Source organism: Ascidiella aspersa, chromosome 5 (genome assembly GCF_963924565.1).
Source record: "Ascidiella aspersa chromosome 5, kaAscAspe10.2, whole genome shotgun sequence".
In the NCBI taxonomy this organism is placed as follows: domain Eukaryota; kingdom Metazoa; phylum Chordata; class Ascidiacea; order Phlebobranchia; family Ascidiidae; genus Ascidiella; species Ascidiella aspersa.
The window spans coordinates 31510137-31532964 of NC_139451.1; the positions used below are offsets into that span (position 1 = coordinate 31510137).

At 34.5% G+C, this 22828-nt stretch overlaps 3 protein-coding genes across 3 annotated transcripts in view; all 3 read left to right on the forward strand.

Annotated features, from left to right (window-relative positions):
* LOC146146344 (kelch-like protein 25) overlaps nucleotides 1-22828 on the forward strand; it is a 58277-nt gene that overhangs the window by 16337 nt on the left and 19112 nt on the right. Inside the window, exons 4-6 of the mRNA XM_083390727.1 lie at nucleotides 18978-19088; nucleotides 19199-19301; nucleotides 19684-19775. Of these exons, the coding sequence (XP_083246853.1) occupies nucleotides 18978-19088; nucleotides 19199-19301; nucleotides 19684-19775 (306 nt within the window). The remainder of the gene's footprint in view (nucleotides 1-18977; nucleotides 19089-19198; nucleotides 19302-19683; nucleotides 19776-22828) is intronic.
* On the forward strand, nucleotides 821-8174 carry LOC146146345 (kelch-like protein 23). The gene is made up of 10 exons (XM_083390370.1): nucleotides 821-951; nucleotides 1180-1391; nucleotides 1962-2108; nucleotides 3131-3215; nucleotides 3566-3657; nucleotides 4442-4622; nucleotides 5130-5276; nucleotides 6119-6283; nucleotides 7312-7444; nucleotides 8008-8174. The coding sequence occupies exons 1-10, from the start codon at nucleotides 837-839 to the stop codon at nucleotides 8111-8113; spliced, it is 1383 nt and encodes a 460-aa protein (XP_083246496.1). The 5' UTR covers nucleotides 821-836; the 3' UTR covers nucleotides 8114-8174.
* On the forward strand, nucleotides 12392-17188 carry LOC146146346 (kelch-like protein 12). Its single transcript, XM_083390071.1, has 4 exons — nucleotides 12392-12518; nucleotides 14401-14524; nucleotides 16854-17004; nucleotides 17181-17188. The coding sequence occupies exons 1-4, from the start codon at nucleotides 12442-12444 to the stop codon at nucleotides 17186-17188; spliced, it is 360 nt and encodes a 119-aa protein (XP_083246197.1). The 5' UTR covers nucleotides 12392-12441.

A 22828-nucleotide genomic window follows, 5' to 3' on the forward strand; every position in this document is an offset into this window, starting at 1 on the left:
TTAACATATTGCAATGATATCTGGCTTATTCCTGTCCTACCTGCTAATGATTTGCAATATTTTATTTTATTAATAAATTTAAAAAAAAATGTCTTTTATCCCAAATTATATACTTTCACTTTTATTGATCACAAGCTGCTGTCACCCAATCTGTTAGAAATTGGTGCAGTTAGGTCTACGACAGTTAGGGCATCCAAGGGCAGAAAAGTTTGACTTTTAGCAATGCACTAATTGGACCTTTAGGTAAACTCCCGGCATAGATAAATTTAAAAGATTCGCTGAAAATTCACAAAAGATAAAAAAAATGTGAGATAGAATTAATAATACTTGACCTATCCTAACCCAAACACTAACCCGAACCCTAACCCAAATAATGTGCATTAATTTAATAATTATTTGAACACTGGGGAAAAAGCCCAAACTCGGGTGGGCGTAAGATAGTTTCTCGTCTATGGTACCTCAGGATTGTTACGTCACACATTGATGTATTGGGACCTAAAGCATTTATGTAATTATTAAATCAATGTATAGTATTTGAGTTCGGGTGGTTCTCGTATTTTTGAACTTAATCTTGTTATGCAGATGTGTTAATTAGTCAGACTTTCTGATCCTTTGGATGCCCTTATTGTCGTAGACCTTTTTGCTTAAAACTGCACTATTTTTTAACTGATCGGGTGAAATTCTGTAATAAAGCCAAAAGTACACAGTAGCCTAAACCAGCAAGCACGTAACATGGCAATAAAGTTGGCTTTTTGCTTAAAACTGCACTAATTTATAACGAATCAGGTACTACTGTTTAGATGAAAGAAAAACATGCTGCTGTGATCAAAATTGAAATGAAAGATGAACAACTGGAGAGACTTTTGAATTGCATTTACACTAATGATGTGCAGATTACAAATGAGAATGCATTGGAATTGCATGAAGATGCTGACTACACACAGATCGGATGTATTTATATATATTAATCTATTTTAATTTTTTATTTTGTTTTCTTAATGAAAAGTGAATAAATATGCAGAAAAGTTTTAATTCCAGGATTTAGTGTCCCGTTAAAACAATTTTAACAATAATTATTAACAAAAGTCTCTGATTTAACTTTCATACCAATATTTTTTTACATGGCAATTTGAGTTATTTAATCAATCATTTAAACAAAATTTTGTGTTTTTTTTATAGTTCTTAAATCCAAATGTGCCAAGTACATCTTGCAAATGGTTGATGTCGATAATTGCTTGGAAATCCTGGCTCATGCCCAGCGATACAATCTCACCAAAATTGAGAAAAGAGCAAAACAAGTGTTACATTACAACTTTAAAACTGTTGTCCAACAAGATGACTTTAAACAACTGGATTTTGACTCTATGTCTGCAATAATTAAGGATGAAAATGTAAGGTAACTGGGGAATAAATATGTATGTAGTACATTTATAGTGTCTAGTACAGTGCTCTTCAACCTTTTTTGGTTTGGTGAACCCTTAAAGTTGTTGTGACGAACTCATGCACCTGTTTACTTAAAAGGTAAATTAAGGTAAAAAGCGACATGAAAAATCATATGCATATCAATATCGTCATGTCAATTAAACCGAGCGGAGCTGCCGAAGTTTTACACACTGTCAGTGAGGGTTTGAACTTCACATAAAAAAACAGAAATGCAACTTTCACCATGACAGTCAGGCAAAAAGAAAGACTGCATGTCTCAATAAGTTAGTCCACAACGATTACAGCACCAATGTCTCATAGAAATCTGTAATTACTGGTAAATACGATGTAACATTAATGGTTCATTAAAAGTTTGTGCACCCTTGTATACCTTTTCGTACTGGTACACCCCATGCATATTTCGGTGCATCTTAGGGTGTACCGTGCACACCAGTTGAAGAGCACTGGTCTAGTACATTTATAATCTGCAAATATGTGTATATAATAATATATATACACATCAGGAATGTTATCTTTAGAAACAAGGAGAATCTGTATTCACTGGAATCATTCAATGGGTTCACTTCAAACTTTCCGAGCGTAAACAACATTTTGTGAAACTTTTTTCTCAACTTGACCTTTCAACTTTTTCTGGTGGATTCTTTCAGACAAGCGTTATTTTTGAGGTGGGTTACAGCTATTAATCCCCAAAAAGCTTGCTTTATTTTATATAGCAGGAGTTATATCATTGTTTGTTTTTTGTACTGAACTCCTTTTACTGACTTATACCATTCCTCACACTTTATACCAACTGCAATGCGTTGTCACGATTACATAATAGTGGGACAACATAAAAATACCAAGTTGATTTTATGCACGAAGCACAAAAAAAATTTATTAGTTTTTTCTTTAAATTGGATAACCTAAATTTCGAAGACATGATGCATTGTGTTCACAAAAAAATTATATATTGGATTTTATCAAGCGGATTATGTTACGAGGGTGTTAACTCATAATAACTAAACCATGCGCGCTTTGTTTCTTTCGCAAATCATTACAGAAATTATGTATAACAGGTGTTGGGAACCTTTCGACATAAGGAGCCATAAAAGTCAAATGTTCTTGGTTGTATTTCCATGAGAGCCATATAACACTTTTTAACATCTAGTTATAGGTTAGAAAAAAATAGTAAATTGAGCAGGGTCGTTTATTTTGTTCTCATTTAAAGGACTGTCAATAATATGCACCAAAATGAATTGGCTAAGTTTATACAATTTTAATTACGAAGTCTGTTGAAAGAATAGGGCCTTTTGGATATAAAAAAATTCGCGCGCGGCGACAATAATTTGCTACTATGTGTAATAGACAAGGAAAAATAAAGTTAGGAAAGCGGGAAGATTTTTTCATCAAAAGAGCGATATGGAGCTACCAAAAAAGCCATATAATGATGTATGATCATGTGATACGCAAGCAAGTCTTCACTGGTCTAAAACAGAAGCAATTAACAGAAAAATGGTATTACATCAAGAGCAACATGCAGACCACTTTAAAGGTTGTGGGTCGTAGGTTGTGCACAACTGATATGAAGTATGAGACAGTTAACTGTATGAAAGCAGAATTAACTGAAACATTTAACTTGTAAAAATTGGTTGGCTCGTGTTTTGAAATCATTCAATTAAAACAAAATAACCGCGTATTTTGTTTTTAGTCACTTGTACTTGAAAACGTTTCTTGCTGTCATGCTGTAATGGAAGCGATGGGAAAACTTCTCAAAACTCAACCCAAACCTCAAGGTTATACTTCATCAGATTTTTTATAATTTATCAGATTTTTTTCTTTAGTTATGAGGTAGAATTTACTAGGTTATGTAGCATTGAAAAACATACACCTTTTGTTATTTCTTCATTAATATTTTTGTCAAACTAGATTTACAACGCCATTAACAGTTAGTTATAGTAATGATAAATTAATTTACTACAACCAAAAAAATAAAAAAATAGTAATAAATGATTTAATTAATGTTTTGCAACTCATATAGATTTAGGTATTTACCAGCATAGACATAATTTGTGTTACCTACTGACAAGTCTTTCATAAATGCTGACAACCGGTATGTCTTAAAAAACGAGTGTTACTCCAGCAGAATCAACAAAGTTTCTGATGGTTGGAGGTGATGGTTCAGAGAAACAATGTGTGCAGTATGATGTCATAACCAAAAAGAAAGAAGAATTGCCGGCAAGTGATAAGTATATAAATGGTCAAAGTGGAGTGAATTGTTCTAAAGCTGTGGTTCCCAAACTGTGGTATGCGCACCATCGGTAGTGCGCGAGAGTCTTTCAGGTGGTATGCGACTACGTATAAATTTTGCGAAACCTTTTTAAAGCATAATGTATAAATTTCAGAAAACTTTCAACCTTTAGAACTTTTAGATTGGGTGTTGCGTTTTAGTTACCTTTAATTTGCATATTTATGACGTAACACTTATCTTGTTCAAGATAATAAAACGTTAATTGTTAGCAGCTGGTGGAGACAAAACAACCACATGAATCGCATTAAAACTATTTGCTGTGTTTTGTTTAATTTATGGCTTTTATGCTTCTTGGAATGACGTTTGTTAAACTTTAATACAGCTACATGCTTATTTTCTTATCTATATGCTAAAATAGTTATAATTTGAGATATTCTTGTCACATGTAACTTAGGTGGTACATGAACACTGTACAAAAGCTCAAAATGGTACGCGAGAAAAAAAGTTTGGGAATCACATCACTGTTCTAAAGCAATTGTTAAACATCTCCAAGTGTCCATTGTTTTAACCCAATCGATTATATTAACTAGTCAGTAGTCACTTACTGATAGGCGTTAGTGACCAAATGGATGCGTGTAGTTTAAAATTTCACCTTGTTATTTTTCTGGAAGTGAACAAGATATAGATCAGAAATTTTACACATTCTCGAAGCTAATTTAGTAATTCTGTGTTTTTTGTTCAAAATTAGTTCAACTGTGGTTTTATTTCCAGCAATCGGTCGTTCCACTTTATTGTGCGACTGCGGTGAAGTTTATGAACAAGGTTTTCATCTTTGGTGGAGATGGTGAAATCAATAAAAGTTGCCAAATGTTTGACCTCATCGACCAAACTTGGACAGTTTTGGCCGATATGCCAGAAAGCCGATGTGATGCCGCTTGTGCAGTTTTAAATGGTGAGAAACAACTATTTATTTAAAATGACAAATACACCTGTGTTGAACAAACGCACGTTCGCTTCAGCATTGAAAACTGACGGAAACGTTACGGACTTGGTCCGCTATTTTGTCGACTGTTTGCTGTGTAATTTTTGGGTACACTATGCACGGATCTGCAATGTAGCTTGATAATGAATTGCAAAGGCAAAAAGGTCGAGTAGATCGACATCTTGATTGTACATTAACTGAAGATGATACAAGCTCGTATCAAAACGTCTTTATCAAGATGCTGTCTATCTACTCGACAGTTTCTGACAAATGTGTAATTTTTGTTCTCATTTTAGCGTTTTCAAAATATGTAAATTGTTTTAAAAAGGCAACCTTTCGATCTGGCATATTTGTAATTCCGACTGGCATATTTGTAAAACCTAAATAACAGTTTTTCTATAATTCGCCTTTCAGTTGTTGCTTATATGTCTGTGCTTAAATCTTCGTTCAATATAAATATTTTTGCTGTTAACTCAGGTTTGATCTACTTCACCGGAGGTTATAAAAACAACCACAGAAGGCCTCTATCAACTTGTTACATCTACGACCCCGACACCAATTCCTGGAGCAAGGGACTTGACTTGATGCAACCGAGAAGTGGCCACGCAATGGTCGAATTTGAAGGTAGAGATGAAAGTTGACTTTACCTCGCATCGCTATCAGCTGTTTGCGGACCAAACTTTAAGAAGGATTGTTAATGTGATATTGGATACCGGAGAGTTTATTTAATAGACATTTGTAAGTTTAAAATAGGGTTATTGACTCCCTATAGGATGACTTGAAACTTTTGTCAACGTTATGTTTTTAATCAACTTACTTTTTTAGTAAACCTACAGTAAGACTTGGCTCGTATGTTTTTTTCCCAGTCCTGGCTACTTGAAATTAATGTGAAACTATTTGTTACTTTACGAAAATTAGAGCGTAAGTAGCATTTGAGAAATTTCTGCAGTAAAAAATCTGTTAAACAATTGCCTATAAAAGTGAACCTTTATTATTATTAAACCAGGGGTGGGCAAATGTATTCAATGGAAGAGCCATTTGCAGAAAATACAAGTACCAGAGAGCCTCAAAATTATTTTAATACAAAAACGGTAAATAATGCAAGGTCAGCAATAATAATAGAATTGTAGCAAAACGGTAATAATCAACACAATAATAATAACGGTAATAGCAAAATAACACGCAAAATATTTGTCAATATCAGTCTTTTGTTAACTACAGTAACTCTTCGGACTCTGTGTCTAGTGTTACGTCAAAATCGAAATGCTGGCCTAAATAAAAAAAAGAAAAATAGAGAAGCGTTTATAAACAGTACTGTTGGTAACCTTTACAATTTTTGGGAATTTTACGATTCAACTAGAAGAGCCACAAAAAACATACCGGAGATCCGCATGCGGCTGCGAGCGGCAGTTTTTCCACCCCTGTAATAAACCTTTGTGTTGTGTTTTTGTTTGTTGTTTTTCCAGGTTCACTTTTTGTTATTGGTGGACATAGCGACTGTTCATGCCTCAACTCATGTGAGAAGTTCTCGGATAATCGGTGGTCAGCAATTCCACACATGAATGAAGCTAGAGATTTTTTATCAGTTGCTGCATTTCAAGGAAACATTTACGCATCTTGCGGTTCCAATGGTAATTGTAGTTTTTGCATTCTTTATTAAACATTCAATAGGTTTGTGAATATTTTATTTTAGTAGTTTTTTTATTTTTATTTTAGGTTTTATAGATTTGTGTCTTTATGTGGAACATTTGTAAACAGAAGAAATGAGTTATTTACGCTTTGCCCGATAGCACGAAAATTCACTGGGATATTTTTGGCAAAACTTTTTTTTGTCGTATATAAAAAAGTTGAAAAGAGTCGTTTTAAATTTCGCCATGAGCAGGCTGTTGATTCTTTCGAAAAAGGACAGGAATACATAAAACAGCTTCAACTAAAGGAACGTTAATATTTATTTTGCAATGTCGGTTGTTCGTTTCAACAACTTAACAAGTTTGAAAATGCGGTGAAATGCTTTGAATAAGTCGAACTTCATTTTTCGACGTCGGATCCCCATAAAGAAGTAGCGATATGTATTGTAGGTTGTCACAAGCTATTCGTATTCATCTAAACTTTTAAACATTTTTGAGGTTTCAGCAAAACACGAGTTAAATCAAACATTATGAAAGATTGTTCAGACCAGGGCTTTGGAGCAGGCGTAAATGTTAAGTTGCTCCGGCTCCAGCTCCGGAGATCTCTTTTATCATAGGTTAGCTCCAGCTCCAGCTCCGAAGCTTATTGATACCACTGCTCCAGCTTCGGTGAAAACTATCAAATGTGGTCAGTCAGTAGACAGTATAGTGGGTTGCAGCTGACTGCTCTGCTCAGTCTGCTGTCAAATCCCTCACCAACGTGGTTAGTTAGAAAAGGTGGCGCCAAAGAGGCAACAATTCTTAATTTTGTGAAGGGTTGCTGTTAAATTATGGTAATTCAGCTATTAGTAGTAGCATAGCATCTTATAAAATACATTGGAGCCGGAGCTATTTTTAAACAACTGATTCAGCTTCATTTGAATTTCACGCAGAGCTCCGGTTCCAGCTCCAGCTCCGTTGAAAATGCACGACTGTGGGCTCCAGCTCCAAAGCCCTGGTTCAGACTTCACCAATTGTGCTTTTTTTGCCAGGTAAGGACTGCCCAAGCACAGTAGAACGATACGACTCCATAAGCAACTCGTGGACTCAAGTTCGACCCACCAACGTTGGACGATGGTTCCATGCAACTTGTGTGTGGCAAGGAAAGCTACATGTTATTTGCGGGTAAGAACTCCGAATTGCATATAAAGTTATTATGCAAACAAGCAAAAAGTAAAACTACAATATTTGATTAGTTAACATTATCAATAAACACAGAACGTATAGAGTTGGAGTATTAATTAATAGCTTTCGTATTTGTCATTTTAGCTTCGTGTTTATTAATTATAGACATATTTACCGGATTGTTTCTGACAATAAAGCTTACGATAGCTAAAACTATTTGTCGGCTCAGCAATGCAGTTTTGGGGTACACAAGCACGGATCTGTAATGCAGCTTGATAATAAATTGCAAAGCCAAAAAGGTCGAGTAGATCGACAGCATCTTGATAAAAAAAAAATGTGACTGAGAAAGCACATTAAGCATCACTTATAAGAGATGGGACGCAATGAGCGATGCTTGAATTGCTTCTCTGTCACATTAACTGAAGATGATACAAGCTCGTATCGAAACGTCTTAACCAAGATGATGTTGATTTACTCGACCTTTTTGGCTTTGCAATTTATTATCAATGTAGTGTTTGTTTTGCAAATTGTTTGTATCGTTGTTGTACATCTTGTTGTTGCAGAGACGAAGAGAAATCTGTGGAAGTTTACGACCCGCAAGAAAACAAGTGGACCGTTTGTTTCCACACTGATGATTTTTTTAACTATGCTTGTATTGTTGCAGTTTAAATGGCACAGAGCCTAATATTTTGTTTTACCAACTTCAAAAAGTTCTTTAGCGTCCACTGCCCAGTGTCTATTTACTTAATAGAGCCAAGCTGTTGCCAACATTACTGTAGTCGTATTTACCAGTCAGATAATGCTTAACCTGATATAAGTGGACACCAACACGACTCTTGTGTTGCCTAATCGGATGCATTCGCGCCTTATATTGATCTATATTACGTTTTTAAATATTGTTTGAAACTTAATTTTTTCTATCTTTCCAGCTTATGATTTATTCACCTAATTTTTGAGCTATGTTCGTTTTGTTTCTACCGTTGAAGTTATTTGAGTATTATCTTATCGAAGCAAGTAGCCTAAGCTTTTTTTCATGTTTGTTCTTATTCAAACAGTTGTAAAATAAAGTTAATTGCTCCTCTTCTACTTTTCCCGAACCACCAAACGTGTGATAAGTGATTTTAAACTACTTTATTTGTTGCCAATCGGGTCCATTCACCAGTCTGTCTATATTAACCGCTTTCACACAAAAATGTTTTCAAAATCACCGAAAACTTGCAAATGTTTTATTTTTGTCTGACTGTCTGTGTATCTTAAAAGCGCATTCGTTCATCGTCCTTACACCTTGTGATCTACTTTTTGTTGTTTTTTTATCTAAAATTTAGATTTTAAAAAACGCCAAACGAATTTAGCAAACAAGCTTGTTTGATGCTTGTAATTTTACAAGTGCTTATTTACTGAAGTGAGTTGACTCCCACTTTGCTTGTCGCTTTTATATGATTTTCAACAATGGACCGACCCTGGGATGATTGACGTGAATTGCCGGGAGACAGCACAGCCCCACCCAGTGGCCGATTTTGAGTTCTCGTTCCTGGCCTTAACATTTATCTTCGAATAAGCCGTCACGAAATTGCGTTCTCATAGTTGATAATTGTAGTTTGCAATTTTTATAGACGTTATCGATGGAATGGTTATTTTCTTTCGCACTCTTTTGTCTAGAATCAAGTTGTTCGGCTGATGGGCCCCAAGAGCCACAAAAATCCAAAACAGTGGTATATTAAAAAAAAAAAAAAATAACCAAAAAATTTACCAAAAAACAATGTTGTAACAATTAATTTGTTCGCATGGTAGATTATTTGAGTAGCTGACTGATTATTCCAATGATAAAACAGAGATGTTAACCGAAATTAAAATCGCGTTTTATTCCTTAAAAAGACCTGTGTTGTGGGAAACACTACTTCATACAACAACGCCCTTAGAGTATGATTAGAGTGTGCGTTTCTTGAAAAGCACTTAACACGACTGTTTTAGTAATATAATATAATACTTTTCAAAATTAAATTTTAGGCAACTTAAACGATTTAAAGGCGTAATAATATCTTTTTAATTTGTGGCTTTTGTATTGAAGCTAACACCTTGCCAATCTAAAACAAAATAAACGAACTGTCTGGTCCTTCAGTCAAACTAACTTTCTGACGTCATCTGTAAAAAAATGTTATTTTTCCAAAAATACAAATCCTGGCTCTGTCGAATTTCGCAACTTTAATATGACTACCAACTTATCTCACAATGCAAATGCTGTATACTCAGAACGGCTGGCCTGCATGCCTCATAAAGGGGCTGTTATGTTAAAACGCGCGCCTTGCCAACGTACAATAACGCAGTCTCGACTCAAAATTCCACCCGATCCATAAGAAATTAGTGCATTTCTAAGCATAAGGTCTACAACAATTCGGGCATCCAATGGCAGAAAAGTCTAGACTTTTAGACCTTGAGGTCCTGGCAATGCTAATTTGGACCTTTAGGTAAACTCCCGGCGTAGATAAATTGAAAATATTCGTTCAACATTTACAAAAGATTACAAAAAGTGAGAGATAGCATTAATAACACTTGACCCACCCTAACCCAAATAATGTGGATTAATGTAATAACTATTTCAACGCTGGGGAAAAACAAACTCGGTGGGCATAAGATAATTTCTCGTCCCGAGTATATAGGATTGTTACGTCGCAAATTGAGGTAGTTGGACCTAGAGCGTTTATGTAATTATTAATTCGGCGCACATTATTTGGGAGAGGGTGCTGGTTTGGGTGTAGGTGGGTCAAGTATTATTAAACCGAATCTTCCTAAGCACATATTAGTGCATAGTCCAAGACCTCAAAGTCTAAAAATCGGACTTTTTGATCCTTTGGATGCACTGATTGTCGCAGATTTTGCTTAGAACTGCATTAATTTCTAACTGATCGGGCGAAATTCTGTAATACAGCCAAAAGTACACGGTAGGCTAAACCAGCAAGCAGGTAACACTGCAATAAAGTACTTTACCGCAGTACGGTTTCTAAACCGAAAAGTCGGCGCTGGTCTAGAATCCCACCACATTTCACATTATTTGGATTAGGGTAGGTTAAATGCAAAATTATTAAATAAGGAATATAATGAAACTTGACCCACCCACATCTATTCGCTAACTCACACCCCAACAAGAATATTTTGTTGATTTAATAATTGTTTCAACGCTGTAGTACGATTCTAGACCAGTGCCGGAAAATCAACTGCCAGATAACCAACATGAAGTAAGCACAAGGTTTTTTTTTACAGTCATTAACAACTATTATGCAAACTTTAAGTTCGGTCAGTTTATCACATGAGCTAAATTATCTTAGTTTCGTTAAACTCAAATCCCAACAATTAGCTATTAAGCAAAAAGCAGAAAAGTTTACTTAACAACTACATTGAATAAATGTGCTGCAAGCATCTCAATTATTAAAACAACGCTGATTCCACAACCATTTTTGCGTCATGCTATTGTTACGTTTGATGGTGAACGTCACCTTTCGGGGTGACGTAAAAAACTTTGCGTCGTAGAACTTTTCACACGAAATGTTGTTTAACAAATTAAGCAAAAAAAAATTATTTTTAAAGCGCGAAAAAAAAATGTAAAAGAACTAACTTGAGCAAACGAACGTATTTATAAATTTCAATTAAAAATAGAAATCTAAACTATGTTGTCATTAGTTACGAAAGGATGAATAGAACCGTCACGATTTAATGCATATTTACCGCCAACATAAACAACAAATACAAAGAATGCACCAAGGTTTAAAAAATTCATTTCGCAACCATATTTGCAATTTTTCTGCAACATTTTGTCAAAACTGGTAAAAGAAATGCGGTTAATTTTATTTTATAAGCTTTCTATGCCTCTATTGTATTCACCAGAACGAAACTGCAAAGAGGAACTTAACTTTCAAATTGACCGCTGATGAAGGTTACTGCTATGTTTTGAGTCCGACTCCATTTGTTAAAGGTTATTCGAAGGTTGCATGTTCCAACAGCTTAACCACAACAAGGTATTAAACGTATCTTAGTTTATTAAATCACATAAGAACGGTAATCAACTTACAGAAACAGCTTAAGGTCCATGCACAGTACTAACAGTCCAGTATATTACTTCTGTCCGTTACATTATTTTAGTTAAATGAGTTGAGCCATTGTCCAGTCCACTGTGGAAAGTATGGCAAGTGCACCCGCAAGTTTTTTTTAACCTAGCACATGAAAAAATATCTGAACCGCACCCCAAATATGTAAAATGCTTGTGTGGCATACGTTTACAGTGCAATGTATGCAATACAGTATACTTCGGAAATCATAAAGTGCACCCGAGGTGCACTTTTTAGACCTTTGTTGCACCCGGTCACCCCTATTTTTTAAGGTGTGCACCCGCGGGATCTCGTCGAAATCTGCCATACTTTCCAGCAGTGTGTCCAGTTGCTTTCAGTTCAGTTATACATTCAGTTGGTTAGGTTAAGAGCCAGTTCACCAAGTCTCGTTTGGCTTTTGTACACATCGCTTTACCATATAATTGTTTAGCACAGACGTGTTTACTTAACAGCATGAAAATAACATCTTTGTGTTACTGAATGCGGCCAAATTTATGTTGACAGAACTGCGACAAAATAGAACAAATGATAAGACAACCCTTACATGAGCGCTGGTCATGAATCCTACCACATTTCGTTCAAGCGTCCATATTATTGCTAACAATGTTTGGGTTAGGGTGCGAGTTAGCAGTTGAGTGGGTTATGTATTCTTATATTTTTTATTCTTACATATTTATGCCTTCCTTGCAATTTCAACTTTAAGTGGTACAATTCTAGACCAGTGCTGATGTTTGTTCATTTTACGTAGCGTTAAGTTGCTTGTAAGCTCTTACCGTACTTTAAACATTAAATAAAATTTGATGAATAGAAAATATTACAACATTTTTTTTTGTATTGCAGCCAACACTAGCCAATAATTAGAGTACTACTGTCCTGTTAAGTTTTTCACACTTCAACATGGCAACAGCAGATGTCTTGACAACATTTCAAGAAGATTTCACAGAAAAACCTGATATATTGGAACTGCTCAATCAGTAAGTCAGTTAGTTGTTTAAAAGATCATTTTACCCGGATTGCCTGTTTTCCAAACTTTAGTTTTTTAAGTACTGTCCACAGCTTTTGCAATAAATTCTAGTGTAATCTTAAAGATTTGTGCTTACTAGTGAAATTTTCAAAATGTATTACCGGGTTAAAAATTACTTAAAGCAAACAACTTGTTTACTGATTTGAATATTTTTACCAAGTGTTTATAAATTTTAATAAATACAGAACAATATTTCAATTAGATTGCAGCTTTGCAATAACCCGTTCAAAGACATTTAAGTTCAACTTCTATTATTCAATTTAATTTTCCAAGAAATAATATTCATTTAAATTTTCCCAGTTTAGCATTTTTCTAACAATAAATAAAAAATAAGTTTGCATTAAATAAAAAAATAACAAACAATGTTTGTTCTGGGATATTTTGCAGACATTGAAATGTATAACAACAATAAAAACATGATTCACCCCATATCATACTTCGTTGCATTCTTATTTCACACTTTGCCTTGGATTATTTTTTTAGCTGTGGAAATGCACATGAAAATGTGAAATCACTATCCCTGGCATTAAACATAGTGGCACATCACATAGTAATTGATTTTGCCCTAAATACTGTAACACTTTTTTTGTCCTAAATATTGTAATCAAACGGACCCCACTGAACGGTAACATATTCAAGCACCGTAACTGTTTAACACAGTGGTTCTCAACCTTTTTTTACCTCATACCACCTCGAGGATCTATGATCTTGTTGCGACAAATTTTTGAAAAAACTCATCTTTACTCAAAATGTATATAGGATTATTAACAGGGGCGAATTAGCTGATCAGTTAGCCCGGAAGTTTCGAAAAAATTGCGGCCCACTACTCTCGAAAAAGTTTCCTTTTTTAACTTTGCAAGATACCGGTAGTCATGTTTTGTGATTCTTTGTTGTTTTGCTATGATGTCATAAAATAAATTTGCATAGATGTTCTGGAAAGATAATAATTCCTATAATTGATGAAGCATAAAATATTTAGCTATACAATAATTGTGATGAGTGTATAGTTTCTTAGGCCTACAATACAAAAATATGCTTAACCTTTTGGTAAAACTGTAATTTTTATACAAAAAAATACTGCATACCACCTAAAATGTATTCGCGTACCACAGGTTGAGAATTACTGGTTTAACAAAAAGGCCAAGCAATTGTACCCACTTGCTATTTAAGCATATTATAAAAAGTACAGTAACCACCTCCTACTTAAACATGCATTACAACAGCAGCTCTCTCATTCTTGACTGAAATAAAGAAAGGTTTAGGGTTCAAATATGTCAACCTTTGTTTTTATGTTCCAGTATTCAACTTTGAGCAACCCCAATATTCACAGTCTAATATAACCCAGCTGAACATATTGGATTAAATGCTCAGTATTTTTTTTTTATTAGTTTATGGTTTCTAAGCTGCATAACTTATTACTGTGACTGTTGTGAAATAACCACTAATCACTAAATCTCTTTTGAACCTGGTGTATATTCTAAATTTAATGTCTAACTCCAATCTATCCAAAAACTTCGGAAAACTTAACTTTTCAGCGATTTGTCTCAATTTAGGTCAAATGTAAAAATAAACCAAACGGCTAATGTTTTATGAAAAGCTATTCCAGGTATTCAAAACATTTTCTGTCTAGAAGTCAACAACTGGCTGTCTGGGTTATCATAAGGGGCTAAAGTGCAAAAATGTAGAATCATTTCACTTGTTTGCTAGGTGCCTTAAATAAGAATTACTATATATAAACTGTTGCTACCAGACATAATGAAAAACAGCTCCTCTGGTAATTGTAAACATTTCAGCAACCTATTTAAATCGCCTTCTTGAATTTCTATTTTCAGTGATCGCAAGTTTGAAAAGCAATTTTGTGATGTAAGGCTCAAGGCGGAAACCAAATGTTTTCCAGTTCATAGAGTTGTGCTGTGCCTTATGTCAGTGTACTTTTGCAAAATGTTTGCAACTGCGGTAAGTTATAATTAATAAAGGAAGTAATATTCACATTTATTAAAGTATGAAAATAATTGTTTGTTAAGGGTTTATTAATTCTTATCTTAAGAAATTAGTTGTAAAAGCTATGTTTTCAGTTCTTACACTTTCTAGATGGACCAATTTGATTCTTGTTTGTTAACACAATTACTTCATTCAGCAAAATCAGATTAATTATTTTGCTACCTTCTATTTTTTCCATTTTTTACTTTTCTAGTAATACATAAAAAATTATCTTTGTTATTTTATATACTAAATCAGGGTGGTCCAAGGTTGACAGCTTTCCGGGCCATAATATTTTTTAAATATAGTTTGCGAGCCACATACACTAGGCCAGTGCTCTTTAACCTTTTTTGGTTCGGTGAACCCTTAAATTTGTTGTGACGTTGATGTCCACCTAAAAGGTAAAATGAGGTACAAGCGATATGATAAGTCATATACATATCAATATCATCATGTCAATCAAACCGAGCTGAGCTGCCGAAGTTTTACACACTGTCGGCGAGAATTTGATTTTGGCCGCAGGCTGCTTGCGAGTACTATTGCATGTCATAAAACAGCATTCAAACTTTATACAAAAAAACGGAATGCAAGAGAAAGTTAGTTTGCAACAATTACAGCACCATTGTCTCATAGAAATCGGTAATTACTGGTAAATCTAACAATAATGGCTCCCTAAAAGTTTGTGATAAACCCTTGTATACCGTTTTGTAGTGGTGCGCCCCATGCATATTTCGGTGCACACTAGGGTGTACCGTGTGCACAAATTAAAGAGCACTGCATTTGACTCCAGGCATGCATTATATGGATTTTTGTTTGGCAGCAAAAAATGTTTAAAGATGACTTCACAAAATTTTGTCAAAAGGCACCGTTATGATACACATAAGCTCAGGAAACCTGCTGCTATGCTTTTGCGGTTTTGTGCAAATGAAATCAAGTTTAGATAACACAGGAAAATTATGCACGATTTTTGTTATGCAAGGCACTGGACAATTATATAAAGCTGTTTAACACCACTGGTCTAAATCATAACAAAAGGTAGCATGCCTGTCTTGCCAAACCCCTCGATCCGAATTTGATGAGTGATTGAAAACTGTTTTATTCAGTAGTCTAACTCGAAACATGTAATCGTACGAACCAATTAAAACATGCTTGCTTTTTGTTATCACTTACATTTATTTCGTTAAACCCTCGAATGCTATGCATTACAATAATTTAATGCTCCTCGGGCCACATACAATGATGTCGCTGGCCACCCGTTAACTAACTCAGGGTGGTCCAAGAATGACAACATCGAGGGCCACAATATTTCTTGCGTGTTCTTCGCGGGCCACATAAAGTAGGCAACATGCATGTCAGGAGCGGATCGACGACTTTCGTTTGGTGGGGGCATGGAATGTGTAAATATGACGGTTTTTGACGTCACAAAGCATCGTCAAACACATATAAAATCAAGAAACTTCGTGCTTTCGTCAAAGTTGTGCGCAAATAAAGTCGACCGTTGTGAGACTGTAAAAAAGGTGAAGCACGAAGAGCAAAAAATTTGCGCATTTGACTATTAAACTTTCTAATTAGAAGACTGCATTTTCTAAGCGTAGAATAATCGTGAAAAACCGTGTGTATTGTGTTTCTTACTAAAATTTTAAGAGAGATTTCGCATACTAAACAATCGCCAAACTTCAAAGAAGTTATCGTTTCGCGCAAAAAGGAACAGATCGACCTGGCTGAAATTGCATCTTGGAAAGGGTCAGGACGTTAGCCTAAAGTCACAGTGAAAACCTGTAAAACAATACTTTCTAACAACCCGATATATTTTATTGATTATTTACTTTAAAGAGGGATAAAAAAGTAATTTATATAGGGTGTACTTTTTATGTAATGTTCATAATAAAAAGACGGAAAACCAAACACAAATATAACTCATAAGTTTGCAAAACAGCCATTTCAGAAAGTTCCATTTGTGACGCACTACAGCCTTTCTTAAACCGATATAACAAATACCAAAATTAAGCGTTCTTGCCACCCCCTGGATCCTAATTCGGTGGGCGATAGGAAACTGATTTATTTTATTGTGCAACCGGAAAAATGTAAACGCAACCAAACAATTGCAGTTTGCTTGCTTTTTATTGGTCATTAAGCTTTCTTTGATAAAACATTTAACAGTAGACCTACACATTAAAATAATTCAACAATGTTCCGCAGGCCACGAGCAACGTGTCGGGCCTGGGTTTGGACCACCCTTGTACTAAATAATAATGTTAGCCAGATAATATGAATTCACATTATGTGATCACATGTTACTGTTCAGATGAAAGAACAATTTGCTGCAGAGATCAAAATTAAAATGAAAGATGAACAACTGGAGAGACTTTTGAATTGCATTTACACTAATGATGTGCAGATTACAAAGGAGAATGCATTGGAATTGCATGAAGATGCTGACTACACACAGATCAGATGTATTTATATATATATAGTAATCGTTTTTAAATTATTATTTCTTTACTTGAAAAAACAATTAAATTCACAGAATATTTTTAATTCCAGCATGCAATGCCTATTTAACAATTTTAACTGTATAATTATTAACAATAGTCTCTGTTTTTAAGTTTCATACCAATATTGGGAATTTCAGTTATTTAATTAAAATTTTTAAACACACTTTTTGTTTTTTATAGTTCTTAAATCCAAATGTGCCAAGTACATTTTGCAAATGGTGGGTGTCGATAATTGCTTGGAAATCCTGGCTCATGCTCAGCGATACCACCTCACCGAAATAGAGGAAATAGCAAAACAAGTGATACATGAAAACTTTGAAGCTGTTGTGCAACAAGATGACTTTAAACAACTGGATTTTGACTCTATGTCTGCAATAATAAATCATCAAAACACCAAGGTAACTTAAATATCACATCTTATTTTCAAAAACTTACCCTAGTTTTAGTTCAACTTTTTGAAATCTTTATGTGTTTGTAAACGAAATTTTTTTTTCATAGCATCACTGCAACATCTTCTATTCGTGTTAGTGACATAATCAATTATGAAGGTGCCCTGGAGTTAAAAATATCAATTGGCAATAAAATACAAAATATTGTAACATTGTATTTTATTTACTTATAGATTAATTTTATTTACAATAGATCAATGTTGTTACTTTATTATCTTAAAATTTTGTTGGTGGCTCAAGTTTATCAATTATCAAGCTACTTCAGTGTTCAATGATCTACAAGTGTGGTGCTTTAGTTGTTTTTTGATCAACTTGAATCTAATTAAACAATGTCCTTCTGAGCAATGTTTTATTTGTTTATTTTTTGGGGGAATTTTGTGTTTGCCTTTTACTCACAGTGAATCGAATCTAACCCATACATAGTTAATCAATATTATGCGTAAAAATAAGTTCCAACTGATAATAGAAATGATTACTTTGTTGTAGGGTGTTTTATTTGCTTGTATATTATTTTTAGATATAAAGCAATACTTTATATATGCGATCACCCTTTCTTGGTTGAAGTTTTTCATTTCTATATCAGATTACTTGCATATAGTTGCATTTCAGTTTTGGGACTGACACAGATAACACCATTGTATTAGATAAATACCGATGCTTAGAAATGGCGCATGGTTGTTTCTTGACTCGTTCCCTTCTGAGCCTGTGAAGCTCAGTTGGTAGAGCGACTGCCCCGGCTAGACCGAGGTTGTGAGTTCGAACCTCACTGCGGGCTTGTTGTTTTTCTAGCCTGCCCTGCTTGCATCATAGATCAACAGATTTGGTGAGTTCGGAAAGGCTTTCGATGTGCTTAGAAATACATTTGGGATTTTGAGTATCTGTTCAGTTTTAATCAGACATCCTTAATACTTGTCTAGATTATAACCCTGCACTCAATTCCCATTTTTAATCCACTTAAAACACACAAAGCATTTAATATTGTACTCTTCTTGTATGTCACAGTTGATGTTTTTTCTAATCATTTAGAAACAAGGAGAGTCTGTTTTCACTGGAATTATTCAATGGGTTCACTTCAAACTCTCCAGTCGTAGGGAACATTTTGTTAACCTCTTCTCTCAACTTGACTTTTCAACTCTTTCTTGTGAATTCTTGCAGACCACTGTTATTGACGAAGTTGGTGGAAGTTACTAGACTGACCCAGGCTTGTTAGCCTTAAATGACAGAAGTGTTGTAAATGTTTATACATTATTAAATGGAACGAAGTGTTTGCTAGAGTACTATGAGCTTGATATTTAATGAAATGTAACACAGTTGTTAGCAAGCCAAATAGTCATCTGTAATATTTAGTTTATGCATTTCGTGTTATAAACTAAAGCACTTTGCTGATGTTAAGAGATATAATCAACTTTTAAAAAAGGTAATTACCCAGATTCAGTAAGCAGGGGAATTAATGTAGATGTAAGATGACTGTTATTTGTTATTTAGATTCTTGTTAGTGAGAATTTTACTTGCTGTCGTGCTGTGATGAATGCAATGAGGAAATATCTTCCAAAACCCAAACTTCAAGGTCACCAACCCCAAGCTCAAGGTCACAAGGTATTGTACCTCGTGTTGTATGCCTAGACATTTGTTTCAAGGTCCTTACCCAGAGTCGGGTAAAAGGGAATTTAATGTAGATATCAAGATGACTGTTATTTGTTATTTAGATTCTTGTTAGTGAGAATGTTGCTTGCTGTCGTGATGTGATGAATGCAAAGAGGAAATTTCTCCCAAAACCCAAACTTCAAGGTCATCAACCTAAATCTCAAGGTTAATCGATCTATTGTATATATATATTGATTAGTAGTAATACTATTTTTTAGTACATATTTTTTGTATTAACACTGTAAAGTCTCACATAAACCATGCCAATATGTTTTAGTTACCAATATTTAAATCTGCCTTTTTTATTAATTTTCATGTTTTTAATAATTTTTTTTTTTTTTTTGATTAACTGTAAGTTTTATGTTTTTAATACTTTTTCTACTTTACAATTGCAAAAGTCAGAATTAAAGAATTTTATATTAGTTAAAATTTACTTTATTCCATGGGAAGAATTAGTCCAGTAAAAAAATTAGTTTTCTTTAAATAAAATCGTACTATGTTTATTTATATGTGTTTAATTTTTAATCTATGATGATATTTCAAACAGAATCAACGAAGCTTTTGGTGGTTGGAGGTAGCAGTTCAGAGAAACAATGTTTGCTGATTGATGTCACAACTAAGCAAAAAGAAGAATTGCCGGTAAATAATGATTTTATATTTATACATATTTCGCAGTAATAGTACCAAGTTAAATAGTGAATTGAATAATTACTACTTGAAACTATAATATACGATATACATGTTAATTTGTACCTAGCATCATCCAATTTGGACTCCGCACTAATTACGGCTTCTTATCATTAGTTTACCAATAAGGATTGCATTTAAGCAAGGCATTGACAGCTTAAAAACAAGCTCGCAGTAAGATTCGAACTCACGACCTCGACCGTTTCGCGGATGTTGCTCTACCAACTGATCTAGGCAGACTCAGAGGATCTAAGCTCTAAGCCTATCTTGCTCTCATCTAAGCTTGCTTCGCCTTTAAGAAATAACTTTGCACATAATGAACTATTTTAATTAAAGCGGAAACCATTAATAATTTATGCTGTGGCTTTATACATTTCTTTGTATGAGTTTTAGCAACATTTAATATTGTCCAAAAAAGATTTATTAAAAAATGTCAAAAAAAAATGTTTTATTAAATGTGTTAATATCCAATAACTTTACGTATTCCAAAACATGTTGTTACTAAGTTTTTCACATGCAACATACGGACATTACAACGTATTTTGCTGATAGAAAACAATAAAAAGTCAAGGAAGGTTTAGGTAATTTGTTACAAACGCAATTGCACATTGCGGAAAAACACAACCCTGCTCATACTTGAAGATGTTAAAAATTCTGGCTAAAAACAGTTCAAATTTAGTGTTTGTCTTCAAATTTGCCCTGTTCTGATATTATATTGACTCAGAGGGAACAATATCTAAGCTCAATCTAGTTTTTCGTTTTAAGAAATAACCCTGCACATGATCAACTATTTTAAATAAAGCGGAAACCATGAATAATTTATTCTGGGTCTATATATATATAAGTTTTCAATTAGGATTCCAAACTCCGACATTTCTTTGTATACCTTTTAGCAAAAAACTATTTTGGACAAAAAGCATTTTAAAATGTTGATATCCAATAAATTGTGTTTCCATTTACGTATTCTAAAACATGTTGGTGTTTTTCACATGCAACATATGGAGATCACAACGTATTTTGCTGATAGAAAACAATAAACAGCGTATTACTGAAAAACACAACCCTGCTGATAATTCAGGCTGAAAACATTTCTAGTTTAGTGTTTGTCTACATCAGGGGTGCCCAACCTTTTAGCTGTTGACGGCCTCATTGGCAGTCTTTATTTATCTCACGGCCGCCAGTACACTTTTATTTAGAGACGACGTCAGAAAATTAGGTCAAAACGTGACGTCATAGAACAATTATTCTTAAACATACTTGTTGTTGCTATTGATCTCGTGCAAAAATCTAGAACTCGAAAACAGTCTAATGGCGCGAATCGCGAAAAAAATCGTGTTTTTTTTTGTTTTTAATATGACACGTGACGCAGCTAAGGACTGGTCGTCAAAACGGCGTGCATGCAGTTCCAGGCTGGTATAACATGCTTGTTGACCTGGGACCCCGGGCCTTCTGTCTGTGGTTTATGATTTAATCTTTTTGAGGTTTTGCTATTAACGAAATACGGGATTTTTTGTGCCTGGCTATCCTCAATGTATTCTCTCTCCATTTCCTCAATAACATTTTTTAAGAATCACTAACATAATCTTATTCGTTTAAACATGGTTTTCTATAACTACGCTCAACCTGTTCCACAGTTTTTGCCCTAATTCCATTCACAACTCGCATAACACATGTCTGCTCAGCCGTTAATTATGTATCATCAATTCCTATTTTATCTTTATGTGACATCACAATTCCGATTGTTACACATTAATCAATGAAATCAACTTGTTTTAACACAGATTGATCTGATTAACTGCACTCCCTAAAGTCGTAATCGTTTCTAATCTGCATCTACATAATAAAATAGAAAGTTTGTGAGATGTAAGATGTAAGTAAGATGTTCGCACCAATGGTTTGCATCACAGTGTTACGTCACACTCGATGCGATTCACAAAATGTAACAATGCTAATTTCAACATGGTACAACAGTACGTAAAAGACCAAGTTTAATTCACCTGCCGGGAAATAAAAAAATAAATTAAGTACATTTCCTTTATAAAGTAAAATTTTAAGGTTTCCAACTAAGACTATTATGTTTAGGAACTTATTGATGCCTGTTTACGCGTAAAGTTTAGGTAGAGTTCGCAAATTTACGAAGAATTCAATTTTTATTTTTAAGCCGTTTGTTAGCGATAGTGATTGAGGCCAAATCCTAATGACTTCTTACAATGTGTTTACCCACGCATGACTCAGCAGAGTTCGCGAGATATTGCGTTTATTGCAGTAGTTTACAGTAAGCATTTGTTTTTTCATTGAGGATTTTTCTCACGTTAGTGTTACGTCACACTCGATGCGATTCACAAAATGTTACAATGCAAATTTCAACATGGAACAATGTTACCAAGATTGTGTTTAAGCACGTATCCCAAGCCCCAGCGTTAGTTAATTTAACAAAGGTATATTTAGAAGTTTTTGTGTTAGGCAGAGTTTAAGTAAAAGATAGTCCAGGTTTAACGTCCCAAACGTCAAAAAGATTTTCCTCGGCTAGTAGAAAGACGAGAAGAGCACAAGCAAGCCAAAGCACACGGAGAGACAAACGATAACGCAGTTGCCCCCAACTCTAGCGCTGGCGTCAACAACGCTGATAACAATCCACACTCTACAACAGCGCGTTTTTAATTTTTTACGTCGTAAAAAATGTCACGTTGCCCTTTTGCAGGAAACCCATGGTAGTGCTAAGCACGAAAAGTTATGGGGTATGGAATGGGGAGGGGAAGCGTTTTGGGCGCACGGCACCTCAAGCAGTAGAGGGGTGGCAATACTAATCGACAAAAATTATCCTATTCCGTCTCAGGCACACGGGTAGACCAAGAAGGTCGATACTTAATGGTTGAAATTACAATAAATGCAACCCCAATAGTAATTGTTAATGTTTACGCGCCGAATAAGGACGATCCAGAATTTTTCATCAATTTATTCGCCGTACTTGACAGCTTTTCCGATGCCCCAATAATCATGGGAGG